Source organism: Eumetopias jubatus, unplaced genomic scaffold (assembly GCF_037043125.1).
Source record: "Eumetopias jubatus isolate StellerSeaLion01/CBP00866 unplaced genomic scaffold, mEumJub1_p1.0 scaffold_1, whole genome shotgun sequence".
Classification (NCBI taxonomy): Eukaryota; Metazoa; Chordata; class Mammalia; order Carnivora; family Otariidae; genus Eumetopias; species Eumetopias jubatus.
The window spans coordinates 207,777,105-207,791,675 of NW_028274807.1; the positions used below are offsets into that span (position 1 = coordinate 207,777,105).

The following is a 14,571-nucleotide window of genomic DNA, read 5'->3' on the forward strand; positions in this document are numbered from 1 at the left end:
TTGAACCACTATGTTGCACACTGGAAACTAAAGAACTTTGTGTGCCAACTACACTTTGAAAAAATTTTTAAATAAACTATACAGTTTGATGCATAGAGGAGTTGGGCAACATTTAGGAGGACATTCTGAATGATTCTGTTTCTATAAATTCCAGAAAGTGCACAATAAACGTTAACTACTTTGTTCTGTAACTTATTAAAATTTCATGCCCCTGACACTCAGTTTTTTTTTTTTTTTTTTTGTGGAATCTTTTTTAATTGTTATGTTAATCACCATACATTACATCATTTTTTTGGATGTACTGTTCCATGATACATTGTTAGTGCAAAGCACCCAGTGCTTCATGCAGAACGGGCCCTCTTTTATATCCATCACAAGGCTAACCAATCCACCCATGCTCCTCCCCTCTAGAACCCTCAGTTTGTTTTTCAGAGTCCATCATCTCTCATGGTTCATCTCCCCCTCCGATTTCCCTGCTTCATTCTTCCCCTCCTGCTGTCTTCTTCTTCTTCTTCTTTTTTTTTTTTTTGGACATGTATTGCATCATTTGTTTCAGAGGTACAGATCGGTGATTCAACAGTCTTGCACAATTCGCAGCATTCGCCATAGCACATACCCTCCCCAATGTCTATCACCCAGCCACCCCATCCCTCCCACACACCCACCACTCTAGCAACACTCAGTTTGTATCCTGAGATTAAGAATTCCTCATATCAGTGAGGTCCTATGATACATGTCTTTCTCTGATTGACTTATTTAACTCAGCATAAAACCCTCCACTTCCAACCATGTCACTGCAAATGGCAAGATCTCATTCCTTTTGATGGCTGCATAATACTCCATTGTGTATATATACCACCTCTTCTTTATCCAGTCATCTGTTGATGGACATCTTGGCTCTTTCCACAGTTTGGGTATTATGGACATTGCTGCTATACACATTGGGGTGCATGTACCCCTTCGGATCCCTACATTTGTATCTTTGTGGTAAATACCCAGTAGTGCAATTGCTGGATCGTATGGTAGCTGTATTTTCAACTGTTGAGGAACCTCCATACTGTTTTCCAGAGTGTTTGCACCAGCTTGCAGTCCCACCAACATTGTAGGAGGGTTCCCCTTTCTCCGCATCCACACCAACATCTATCATTTCCTGACTTGTTAATTTTAGGCATTTGACTGGTGTGAGGTGGTATCTCATGGAGGTTTTGATTTGGATTTCCCTGATGCCGAGCGATGTTGAGCACTTTTTCATGTGTCTGTTGGCCATTTGGAAGTCTTCTTTGGAAAAATGTCTGTTCATGTCTTCTGCCCATTTCTTGATTGGAGTATTTGTTCTTTGGGTGTTGAGTTTGATAAGTTCTTTATAGATTTTGGATACTAGCCCTTTATCTGATATGTTATTTGCAAATATTTTCTCCCATTCTGTTGGTAGTCTTTTGCTTTTGTTGACTGTTTCTTTTGCTCTCCAAAAGCTTTTTATCTTGATGAAATCCCAATAGTTCATTTTTGCCCTTGCTTCCCTTGCCTTTGGAGATGTTTCTAGGAAGAAGTTGCTGCGGTTGAGGTCAAAGAGGTTGCTACATGTGTTCTCCTTTAGGATTTGGATGGACTCCTTTAGGAGTTGGATGGACTCCTGTCTCACGCTTAGGTCTTTCAACCTAATTTGGAGTCTATTTTTGTGTGTGGTGTAAGGAAATGATCCAGTTTCATTTTTCTGCATGTGGCTGTCCAATTTTCCCAACACCATTTGTTGAAGAGACTGTCTTGTTGCCATTGGACATTTTTTCCTGCTTTGTCAAAGATGAGTTGACCATAGAGTTGAGGTTCCAATTCTGGGCTCTCGATTCTGTTCCATTGATCTATGTGTCTGTTTTTGTGCCAGTACCATACTGTCTTGATGATGGCAGCTTTGTAATAGAGCCGGAAGTCTGGAGTTGTGATGCTGCCAGCTTTGCTTTTCTTTTTCAACATTCCTCTGGCTTTTCAGGGTCTCTTCTGGTTCCATACAAATTTTATGATTATTTGTTCCATTTCTTTGAAAAGAGTGGTTGGTATTTTGATGGGGATTGCATTGAATGTGTAGATTGCTCTAGGTAGCGTTGACATCTTCACAATGTTTGTTCTTCCAATCCATAAGCATGGAACATTTTTCCATTTCTTTCTGTCTTCCTCAATTTCTTTCATGAGTATTTTATAGTTTTCTGAGTACAGATCCTTTATCTCTTTGGATAGATTTATTCCTAGGTATCTTATAGTTTTGGGTGCAATTCTAAATGAGATCGACTCCTTAATTTGTCTCTCTTCTGTCTTGTTGTTCCTGTATAGGAATGCCACTGATTTCTGTGCATTGATTTTTATATCTTGTCACTTTAGTCAATTCCTGTAGGAGTTCTAGCAGTTTTGGGGTGCAGTCTTTTGGGTTTTCCAGATAAAGTATCATATCATCTGAAAAGAGTGAGAGTTTGACTTCCTCTTTGCCAATTTGGATGCCTATGATTTCTTTTTGTTGTCTGATTGCTGTGGCTAGGACTACTAATACTATGTTGAATAGCAGTGCTGAGAGTGGACATCCCTGCCGTGTTCCTGATCTTAGGAGGAAAGCTCTCAGCTTGAGTCTCCGTTTTCTTATTTCTGAAGATAACATGGGGATAATAAAATCAATTTCAGAGTGATATTGTGGCTAATAAACAAAGGTGTGGGAATATTTTGTAGATCCCTAAGAAAATGTTCAAAGGTGAAGGGTATGATATTTGTGTGTGCGTGTGCTTATTCACACTTTTCTTTGAAGTAAACCTGGGTGCTCATGTGCACACACACAGAATCATTATTAGGTGATCTTTCCTGTCACAAGTAAACTTGAGAGAAAGTGGGAGAGGATAAGAATGAAAAGAATGAATATTTAGATTAGCGTAAAAGTTCAAATATGTAAAAACTTGGACACAAAGATTTAAGATAGAACAAATCGCCTTAAGGATTCAGCTTTTCTAGGTTAGTACCTGCAAGTCAGCATGGCTCATGGCCTGGGAGATCTTCTGTACCAGCTCGTGGGGCTGAACAACTCCACAGTGACTTCAGACTCCATTGTCTACTTGAAGTAGGGCACCAACACGGTATATCCTTATCCAAGAGAATGTAAATGAATAAAATCGAAGGCTGATTTCACTTTCCTTGAACAAAGTGTTATTGGATAAATGTCTGCATTAGATTTTCACTGTGGTTGCAAGAAATGACCATGCTGCTCCCTTAAAACAAATCAATTTATTTTCTGATAGTTCTGGAAGTCAAAAGACTGAAATAGGTCCCCCTAGGCTAAAATCACTCTGTCTGCAGAGAAGAGTTCATGTGGAGGTCTGGGGAGAATAGGTTTTCTTGCCTATTTCAGCTTTAGGGCCACCTGTACTCTCTGGTTTATGTCCCTTCCCTTTACCTTCAAAGCCAGCAAAATAGCATCTCGAAATCTCTCTCTGACTCCAAGACTTCTGCCTCTCTCTTCCACCACTGCATGACTCTTGTCATCTATTGAGCCCAGCTGGATAATCAGAATAACTTTATCCTGGGTCAGCTGACTAGCAATGTTAATCCCCTTTGCAACCTTAATTCTCCCTTGCCATGACACAAGACGTATCCAAAGATTCTGTAGATTAAGATGTGGAAATATTCGGGGGACATTATTCTGCCGACTAAAGTGTTTTTCTGAGGTATATTTAATGTCAACTCAGGGGCCCTTCTTTGGAGAATCAAACACAACTGATCTCAACTCTAAGGTGAGTACTGAGTCTTTTCTCTCCAAACCACACAGGAAGAGGATCACATGGCTTATTTACTAAAGTCACCTTAAAGCTGTAAATGGTAAAGTAAACCATCAACTAAAGAAATTCAGTATCATCTCAAAGTTAAGGTAAAGTCAAGAAGTTACAATTCTGGAAGGCAGGTAAATTCATGGGAAAGAAGATTAAAAAAAAATGGATTCACCTGACTTCTAATCTGGCCTCCCAGGAACCAAGTATCAGCAGGAAAAGTTGCCTTTCTGTCCAGACCAGCTGCCCACTGGGAATGGAGTGCTCTGAGGTGGGAGTAACAATGGAAACAGTGCCTAATGAGCAGACACAGAGCTGTAAATATCTCCTCTGCTGCAGAGTTTCACCATGTGAAACCTTGGACTGGCCACAACATGGTTGTTATTTCTGGCTTCCTAAGTCTGGCTGGGGGACCCATGCCTCTCTGCTTCCTGCTGTCCTGTCTGGGAACAGAGCTGCAGTCTGGAGCATCAACCATCCGGGGAGGAATTCAGACCTCCACATGGAGACTTTCATCTTAGAGACCCCAACCAGGTGAGCCTGAGAGCTCAGCAGGTATTTCAGGAAAGGAACAGAGAGAATGAAAGCTGAGAACTTTGACCTGAGGTCACCTGAGACTAGGTACGCTCATTTATAATTAATTTACGTAGTGTGTTCAAAAGAGAAGTGTGCATAGGACCCAGCAATACAGGCATCGTTGTTGACAATACATGGTGGGAATGGAAGTGCAGTTGGATGAGAAAGGGGAAGGAATGGGGGACCTAAAATGGTTCCAGTGAAATTAGAACATATCCGAGGAGTTTTGCAGCTAAGGGGAGCAGGAAATGAGAGTGTTTGGCTTGGAGCATGGGTGGTGAACTGTGTAGGGTGTGGTGGGTTTTGAACATATTCTGTAGTTATTGAAAGATCCAGACCCAGGCAGGTAACTATTCCCTTGCGACAGCAGTTCCTGAGATACACATTTCTCAGAACCTTCTCTCACACTGAATATTCACATGGAAAAGTGTGTTTCATATGCAACCTGGGGTATGCTAACTAGCTTTACTTTGTAATACTTCATGAACAAAAAGCGTGTAAACGATGGAGACATTTGTGAAATGCAGAGAAAACGCTCCCAAATCTGTTCAATGGTGAAAATAACTCATTTACTCACAGGAAGCAACAGTGCTATAAGCTTCCTACATGTGGTGACCAATGCTGTATCCACCCTAGGAGGATGGGTACTGCTGTCCCCACTCTCTGAGTGAGGATAGTCCCATTTGGAATGGATTGATTGTCTCTCCCAAGTTCCAACATTGTATATGTGGTAGATCTGATGTTCAAAACCTAGTTTTCTGATTCAAAAATTTGGCACTTAAAATCATTTGGAAAAGTCTTTTTTTATTTCATCTTTAAAAATCCCCCTCTATTTTCCTACATTGTGTACTACAGTGTGTATTTTCTGTTGTAAATCGCAGGTTTATTCCCTTTGCACATTTTCCTAGAGGGATATTCAATCAGTAAAATGTCTGACATCATAAAAAGCCCACTCTTTTCTTGTTTGGATACACTGTTCTTTTTCTGCTTTGTTAATTATTCTGGGCAGCAAGGGCATGTGGCAGGGGCTGGAAGGCTGCCAGAACCGGGGAAGCTTTCTGCCCATCACAGTCTCTCAGGAATCCCCTGAGTTTATTAGATCTCCTTTACCACTTGTGTCCATTTCTTTCCTGCGCTTTATGAACCTCCTTTTTGTTTTTTTAAAGATTGTATTTATTTATTGGACAGAGAGAGACACAGCGAGAGAGGGAGCACAAGCAGGGGGAATGGGAGAGGGAGAAGCAGGCTTCCCACCAAGCAGGGAGCCCGATGCGGGGCTCGAACCAAGGACCCTGGGCTCATGACCTGAGTCAAAGGCAGACGCTTGACGACTGAACCACCCAAGCGCCCCAATAACTGACATTTAAAGAAAAACTTTAAAAAAAGAAAAAAAAAGTATTAAATAAATAAATGAAGCCCATAAAATTCAACACTTTTATGCTTTTTTTTTTCTTTCCTTGTAGGCAGCACCACCACATGGAAGCAGACAATGACACAGGAATTTCAGAGTTTCTTCTTCTGGGATTATCAGAGGAACCAGAATTACAGCCCATCATATTTAGGCTTTTCCTCTGCATGTACCTAATCACTGTGCTGGGGAACCTGCTCATCATCCTGGCCGTCAGCTCAGACTCCCATCTCCACACCCCCATGTACTTCTTCCTCGCAAGCCTGTCCTTTGCAGACATCTGCTTCACCTCCACCACCATCCCCAAGATGCTGTGGAACATCCAGACTCAGAGCCAAGTCATCACCTATGCTGGCTGCCTCACACAGATGTACTTTTTCTTAATCTTTGGGGACTGGGACGACCTTCTCCTGACTGTGATGGCCTATGACCGCTTCGTGGCCATCTGTCACCCCTTGCACTACACGGTCATCATGAACCCGCGGCTCTGTGGACTGCTGGTTCTGGTGTCCTGGGTCATCAGTGTTCTCAATTCCTTGTTACATAGTTTAATGGTGTTGCGGCTGTCCTTCCGTACAAAGGTGGAAATCCCCCATTTTTTCTGTGAACTCAATCAAGTAGTTGGGCAGGCCTGTTCCGACACCTTCCTTAATGATATGGTTATGTATTTCATAATTGTGCTGCTTGGTGGCGCTCCCCTGGCTGGGATTCTTTATTCCTACTCGAAGATTGTTTCCTCCATACGTAGGATATCCTCAGCTCAGGGCAAGTATAAAGCATTTTCTACCTGTGCATCTCACCTCTCTGTTGTCTCCTTATTTTTTTGTACCAGCCTAGGAGTGTACCTTAGCTCTGCTGCTCCCCAGAGCTCCCACTCAAATGCAGTAGCCTCGGTGATGTACACGGTGGTGACGCCCATGCTGAACCCCTTCATCTATAGCCTGAGGAACAGAGACATAAAGAGGGCTCTGAAAAGAATCACTGGGGTTCCAGTGATGTAAGGGGCCATCGTCCTGCGGTTGAAGAGGTGCCCATGATTGCAGGGCTCAGAGTCTGAGAGCCTGGAACTGCCGTTCTTAGATCAGGCTGTGGAACTAGAACATGCTCCTTCCACATGTTTCCTGGAATTTTCATTTGTTTGAATAATTCCACTTCTCGAAACATTTAAGTAACTCACTTTACTAAATTTTGGCTCTGGCTGATATACACACAGGTTCCCCTTTGTCCATTTGCATACAATCCCAAAATTTTCCCCAACCTTGGACACAAATGCCCGGAAATTTCTGTATCTTACATGGGGCAAGTTGGATTTCTTAAAAATAAATTTATTTCACAGACTTCTGCCATGCCAAGTAAATTTTCCCTAGCTTTTCCAGAAGGATAGTGTTGAGTTGTGTTCTCCATTTGGAAGTAACTACACTTGGCCACTAAGCCCTTCACATCATTTTATTGTAGATGAAAATAGAAAAGCCCAGGGTTCACCTAGAGTCTGTATATCTTTTTACATCACTTCCTTCACTCCTCTTCCTGATGATGTGGACTCTAATGTTGTTCTATTGAAGTCTCAGGGTGTGACAGGGATGCTCAGGCTCAGAAAGCCTGGGCACTCCCCTGCACCCCTGTGCTTCTGGACATTCCCACAGATGCTTCTCTGACCAGAGCCTCTGCTGGGGCCACACTGGCCCTTGGGTTCTTACTTTGATTGCAAGGCACACCTCAGCAATGCCCATCAGGGAACTGTAACAAAACCAGGTTTATCCTCACAGGTCCTGGGGAGCACCTGGGATCCCAAAGCCATTCAGGGAGCTGTCAGAGAGGGAGAGTGGCATTGAGAGGGAGACAAAGCTCCCCTGAGGGATCTGCCTTCATAAGGGCGCATGGCCAGAGTTGTTAGGGGTTTGTGGGTTCACACTTTATTGGAGATTTTTATATGATTAGAATTTGGGTGTTCAGTGGGAAAATCACGGTCACTCTTGTGTCAGTATGGAGGTTACCCAAGGCTTTTTGAAGAGGTACTTCATAGGTGGGGCAGCCTGAGCGCTTATCTGGTAATTGTGTCCCTCACCTAATAGTGTGTTTACTCAACCTGACTACCTTAGAAATGCATGCCTCAGAGATCAAAAGCTTAATGTCAGGTCATTACATTACAATCAAAATGCTTAATGTCAGGCAGTTACTCTGGAAACATGCTCCTGTGTTTCTGAACTGGTCTCCTGCTTTTATTCTGTGATGCAGCTCCCTGTCCAGGAAGCCTACCATAGCCAGTGGCAAACACTGAGTAGCAAACATGTACCTCCCAGTGCAGTCTACATGGAAAGACAAATTTGAACAAATAGATTGACCAGGTATATTCTTCGTGTCAGGATAATCATAAATATGATGATGCAAAATTTCAAAAGTTTTATTACTATGCAAAATGTTTCTTTTTTATGATTTCCTTTGTTCTACTCAATTTGGGCCTTCTTTTTCTTTAGGAAAGAGTACTTTGAATATAAAATCAGTACCAGGGACTGATTTAGAGCAGGCATACCAAATGTGAATTACCTTAATTTAATTTCCTTTTTCCCATATCCCTAGAGACACTGCTTTCTTCCTAGTTAGGAGTGATACCTTCCATCCCTGTTCATTGTGAATCAGCTACACCAGTGCACTAGATCTTACCCTCAGCTATGGTCCACTAGACTTTTTCCTTCAACTATATCCCTGAAGTATAATTATATGTAATAAACTGCACCTATTTAAAGTACAGAGCTTCGGGGCGCCTGGGTGGCTCAGTCGTTAAGCATCTGCCCTCAGCTCAGGTCATGATCCTGGGGTCCTGGGATTGAGCCCCGCATCGGGCTCCCTGCTCAGCGGGAAGCCTGCTTCTCCCTCTCCCACTCTCCCTGCTTGTGTTCCCTCTCTCGCTGTGTCTCTCTCTGTCAAAATAAATAAATAAAATCTTAAAAAAAAAATAAAAGTACATAGCTTCACATTTGTGGTGAGCCCAGCATACCCTAAAGAGTTGGCAGTTGAACCACTATGTTGCACACTGGAAACTTAAGAACTTTGTGTGTTAACCACACATTGAAAAAATTTTTAAATAGACTACACAGTTTGATGCATAGAGGAGTTGGGCAACATTTAGGAGGACATTCTGAATGATTCTGTTTCTATAAATTCCAGAAAGTGCACAATAATCTTTACTTTGTTCTGTAAGTTATTAAAATTTCATGCCCCTGACCCTCAGTTTTCTTTTTTTTTGAACTTTTTTTTCATTTTTATTGTTATGTTAATCACCATACATTACATCATTGTTTTGGAAGTAGTGTTCCATGATTCATTGTTTGTGCATAACACCCAGTGCTTCCTGCAGAACGTGCCCTCTTTAGTACCCATCACCAGGCTAACCCATCCACCCACGCCCCCTCCCCTCTAGAAACCTGTTTGTTTTTCAGAGTCCAGTCATCTCTCATGGTTCGTCTCCCCCTCCGATTTCCATCCCTTCATTCTTCCCCTCCTGCTATCTTCTTCTTCTTCTTCTTCTTTTTTTTTAACATATATTGCATTATTTGTTTCAGAGGTACAGATCTGTGATTCAACAGTCTTGCACAATTCACACCACTTGCCATAGCACATACCCTCCCCAATGTCTATCACCCAGCCACCCCATCCCTGCCACACCCCCACCACTTTAGCAACCCTCAGTTTGTTTCCTGAGATTAAGAATTCCTCATATCAGTGAGGTCATATGATACATGTCTTTCTTTGATAGACTTATTTCACTCAGCATAACACCCTCCAGTTCCATCCACATCGTTGCAAATGGCAAGATGTCATTCCTTTTGATGGCTGCATAATATTCCTTTGTGTATATATACCACTTCTTCTTTATCCATTCATCTGTCGATGGACATCTTGGCTCTTTCCACAGTTTGGCTATTGTGGACATTACTGCTATAAACATTGGGGTGCACATACCTCTTCGGATCCCTACATTTTTATATTTGAGATAAATACCCAGTAGTGCAATTGCTGGAATGCATGGTAGCTCTATTTTCAACTGTTTGAGGAACCTCCATACAGTTTTCCAGAGTGGTTGCACCAGCTTGCATTCCCACCAACAGAGTAGGAGGGTGCCCCTTTCTCCACATCCCCGCCAACACCTGTCGTTTCCTGACTTGTTAATTTTAGCCATTCTGACTTGTGTGAGGTGGTATCTCATGGAGGTTTTGATTTGGATTTCCCTGATGCCAAGCGATGTTGAGCACTTTTTCATGTGTCTATTGGCCATTTGGAAGTCTTCTTTGGAAAAATGTCTATTCATGTCTTCTGCTCATTTCTTGATTGGATTATTTGCTCTTTGGGTGTTGAGTTTGGTAAGTTCTTTATAGACTTTGGATACTAGCCCTTTATCTGATATGTCATTTGCAAATATTTTCTCCCATTCTGTGGGTTGTCTTTTGGTGTTGTGGACGGTTTCTTTTGCTGTGCAAAAGCTTTTTATCTTGATGAAATACCAATAGTTCATTTTTGCCCTAGCTTCCCTTGCCTTTGGCTATGTTTCTAGGAAGAAGTTGCTGCGGTTGAGGTGGAAGAGGTTGCTGCTTGTGTTCTCCTTTAGGATTTGGATGGACGCCTGTCTCACGTTTAGGTGTTTCAACCTAATTTGGAGTCTATTTTTGTGTGTGGTGTAAGGAAATGGTCCAGTTTCATTTTTCTGCATGTGGCTGTCCAATTTTCCCAACACCATTTGTTGAAGAGACTTTTTTCCATTGGACATTCTTTCCTGCTTTGTCAAAGAGTAGTTGACCATAGAGCTGAGGTTCCATTTCTGGGTTCTCGATTCTGTTCCATTGATCTATGTGTCTGTTTTTGTGCCAGTACCATACTGTCTTGATGATGACAGCTTTGAAATAGCGTCGGAAGTCCGGAATTGTGATGCCGCCAGCTTTGCTTTTCTTTTTCAACATTCCTCTGGCTATTCGGGATCTCTTCTGCTTCTATACAAATTTTAGATTATTTGTTCCATTTCTTTGAAAAAAGTGGTTCTTATTTTGATGGGGATTGCATTGAATGTGTAGATTGCTCTAAGTAGCACTGACATCTTCACAATGTTTGTTCTTCCAATCCATGAGCATGGAATGTTTTTCCATTTCTTTGTGTCTTCCTCAATTTCCTTCATGAGTATTTTATAGTTTTCTGAGTACAGATCCTTTGCCTCTTTGGTTAGATTTATTCCTAGTTATCTTATGGTTTTGGGGGCAATTGTAAATGGGATCGACTCCTTAATTTGTCTCTCTTCTGTCTTGTTGTTGGTGTATAAGAATGCCACTGATTTCTGTGCATTGATTTTATATCCTGCCAGTTTACTGAATTCTTGTATGAGTTCTAGCAGTTTTGGGGTGGATTCTTTTGGGTTTTCCACATAAAGTATCATATCATCTGCAAAGAGTGAGAGTTTGACTTCCTCTTTGCCAATTTGATGTCTTTGATTTCTTTTTGTTGTGTCATTGCTGTGGCTAGGACTTCTAATAATATGTTGAATAGCAGTGGTGATAGTGGACATCCCTGCCGTGTTCCTGACCTTAGGGGGAACGCTCTCAGCTTGAGCCTCAGTTTTCTTATTTCTGAAGATAACATGGGGATAATAAAATCAATTTCAGAGAGATATTGTGGCTAATAAACAAAGCTGTGGGCATATTTTGTAAATCCTAACAAAATGTTCAAAGGTGAGGGGTATGATATTTGTGTGTGCGTGTGTTTATTCACACTTTTCTTTGAAGTAACCCTGGGTGCTCATGTGCACACACACAGAATCATTATTAGGTGATCTTTCCTGTCACAATAAACTTGAGAGAAAGTGGGAGAGGATAAGAATGAAAAGAATGAATATTTAGATTAGCGTGAAAGTTAAACTATGTAAAAATTTGGACACAAAGATTTAAGATAGAACAAATCGCCTTAAGGATTCAGCTTTTCTACAATACTACCTGCAAGTCAGCATGGCTCATGGCATGGGAGATCTTCTGTACCAGCTCATGGGGCTGAACAACTCCAAAGTGATTTCAGACTCCTTTGTCTACTTGAAGTAGGGCACCAACACCGTATATCCTTATCCAAGAGAATGTAAATGAATAAAATCCAAGGCTGCTTTCACTTCCCTTGAACAAAGTGTTATTGGATAAATGTCTGGATAATTTTTTCACTGTGGTTGCAAGAAATGACCATGCTGATCCCTTAAAACAAGTCAATTTATTTTCTGATAGTTCTGGAAGTCAGAAGACTGAAATAGGTCCCCCTGGGCTAAAATCACTCTGTCTGCAGAGAAGAGTTCATGTGGAGGTCTGGGGAGAATATATTTTCTTGCCTATTTCAGCTTTAGGGCCACCTGTACTCTCTGGTTTATGTCCCTTCCCTTTACCTTCAAAGCCAACAAAATAGCATCTCGAAATCTCTCTCTGAATCCAAGACTGCTGCCTCCCCCTTCCACAACTGCAGGACGCTTGTCATCTATTGAGCCCAGCTGGATAATCAGAATAACTTTATCCTGGGCCAGCTAACTAGCAATGTTAATCCCCTTTGCAACCTTAATTCTCCCTTGCCATGACACAAGACGTATCCAAAGATTCTGTAGATTAAGATGTGGAAATATTCGGGGGACATTATCCTGCCTACTAAAGTATTTTTCCTAGGTATATTTGATGTCAACTCAGAGGCCCTTCTTTGGAGAATCAAACACAATTGATCTCAACTCTAGATGAGTACTGAGTCTTTTCTCTCCAAACCACACAGGAAGAGGATCACATGGCTTATTTACTAAAATCACCCTAAAGCTGTAAATGGGAAAGTAACCTATCAACTAAAGAAAATCAGTATCATCTCAAAGTTAAGGTAAAGTCAAGGAGGTTAGAACTCTGGAAGGCAGGTAAATTCATGAGAAAGAGGTTTAAAAAAAAAATGGATTCACCTGACTTCTAATCTGGCCTCCCAGGAACAAAATATCAGCAGGAAAATTTGCCTTTCTGTCCAGACCAGTTGTCCACTGGGAATGCAGTGCTCTGAGGTGGGAGTAACAATGGAAACAGTGCCTAATGAGCAGACACAGAGCTGTAAATATCTCCTCTGCTGCAGAGCTTCAGCATGTGAAACCTTGGATTGGCCACAACATGGTTGTTATTTCTGGTTTCCTAAGTCTGGCTGGGGGACCCATGCTTCTTTGCTTCCTGCTGTCCTGTCTGGGAACAGAGCTGTGGTCTCTAACATCAACCATCCAGGGAGGAATTCAGACCTCCACATGGAGACTTTCATCTTAGAGACCCCAACCAGGTGAGCCTGAGAGCTCAGCAGGTACTTCAGGAAAGGAGCAGAGAGAATGGAAGCTGAGAACTTTGACCTGAGGTCACCTGAGACTAGGTACACTCATTTATAATTAATTTACATAGTGTGTTCAAAAGAGAAGTGTCCATAGGACCCAGCAATACAGGCATCGTTGATGATACATGGTGGGAATGGAAGTCCAGTTGGATGACAGAGGGGAAGGAGTGGGGGACCTAAAATGGTTCCAGTGGAATTAGAACATATCCGAGGAGTTTTGCAGCTAAGGGGAGCAGGAAATCAGAGTATTTGACTGTTTAGAATGTGGTGGTTTTGTACATGTTCTGTATTTATAGAAACCCAGACCCATGCAGGTAACTATTCCCTTGCGACAGCAATTCCTGAGATACACATTTCTCAGAACCTTCTCTCAAAATGAGTATTCACATGGAAAAGTGTATTTCATATGCAACAAGGGGTATGCTAACTAGCTTTTCTTGTAATACTTCATGACCAAAAAGTGTGTAAACGATGGAGGCATTTGTGAAAAGCAGAGAAAACGTACCCAAATCTGTTCAATGGTGAAAATAACTCATTTATTCACAGGAAGGAACAGTGCTATAAGCTTCCTACATGTGGTGACCCATGCTGTATCCACCCTAGGAGGATGGGTAGTGCTGTCCCCACTCTCTGAGGGAGGATATTCCCATTTGGAATGGATTGATTGTCTCTCCCAAGTTCCACCATTGTATATGTGGTAGATCTGATGTTCAAAACCTGGTTTTCTGATTCAAAAATTTGGCACTTAAAATCATTCAGAAAAGTCTTTTATTATTTCATCTTTAAAAATCCCCTTCTAATGTCCTACATTGTGTCCTACAGTGTGTATTTTCTGTTGTAAATTGCAGGTTTATTGCCTTTGCACATTTTTCTAGAGGGATATTCAATCAGTAAAATGTCTTACATCATAAAAAGACCACTCTTTTCTTGTTTAGATACACTGTTATTTTTCTGCTTTGTTAATAATTCTGGGAATCAAGGGCATGTGGCAGGGGCTGGAAGGCTGCCAGAACTGGGGAAGCTTTCTGCTCATCACAGTCTCTCAGGAATCCCTTGAGGTTATTAGATCTCTGTGACCTCTCATGTCCATTTCTTTCCTGCATTTTATGAACCTCCTTTTTTTTTTTAAGATTGTATTTATTTATTTGACAGAGAGAGACCCAGCGAGAGAGGGAACACAAGCAGGAGGAATGGGAGAGGGAGAAGCAGGCTTCCCACCGAGCAGGGAGCTTGATGTGGGGCTCGAACCAAGGACCCTGGGATCATGACCTGAGTGGAAGGCAGACGCTTGACGACTGAACCACCCAAGCACCCCACTAACTGACATTTAAAGAAAAACTTAAAAAAAAAAAAGTATTAAATAAATAAATGAAGCCCATATAATTCAACACTTTTATGCTTTTTTTTTTCTTTCCTTGTAGGCACCACCACCAC

General features: G+C 41.7%; 1 protein-coding gene across 1 annotated transcript; it reads left to right on the top strand.

Moving 5' to 3' along the window:
- Positions 1 to 5,810: 5,810 nt before the first annotated feature.
- Positions 5,811 to 6,782, top strand: LOC148165170 (olfactory receptor 7A17-like). The gene has a single exon (XM_088022440.1). It carries the CDS (start codon positions 5,811 to 5,813, stop codon positions 6,780 to 6,782), a length of 972 nt encoding a protein of 323 aa, XP_087878566.1.
- Positions 6,783 to 14,571: the final 7,789 nt, after the last annotated feature.

What these genes read in the sequence shown, in the direction of transcription:
- LOC148165170 (XM_088022440.1), top strand. Translation starts at nt 5,811, where the DNA reads ATGCTTTTTTTTTTCTTTCCTTGTAGGCAGCACCACCACATGGAAGCA.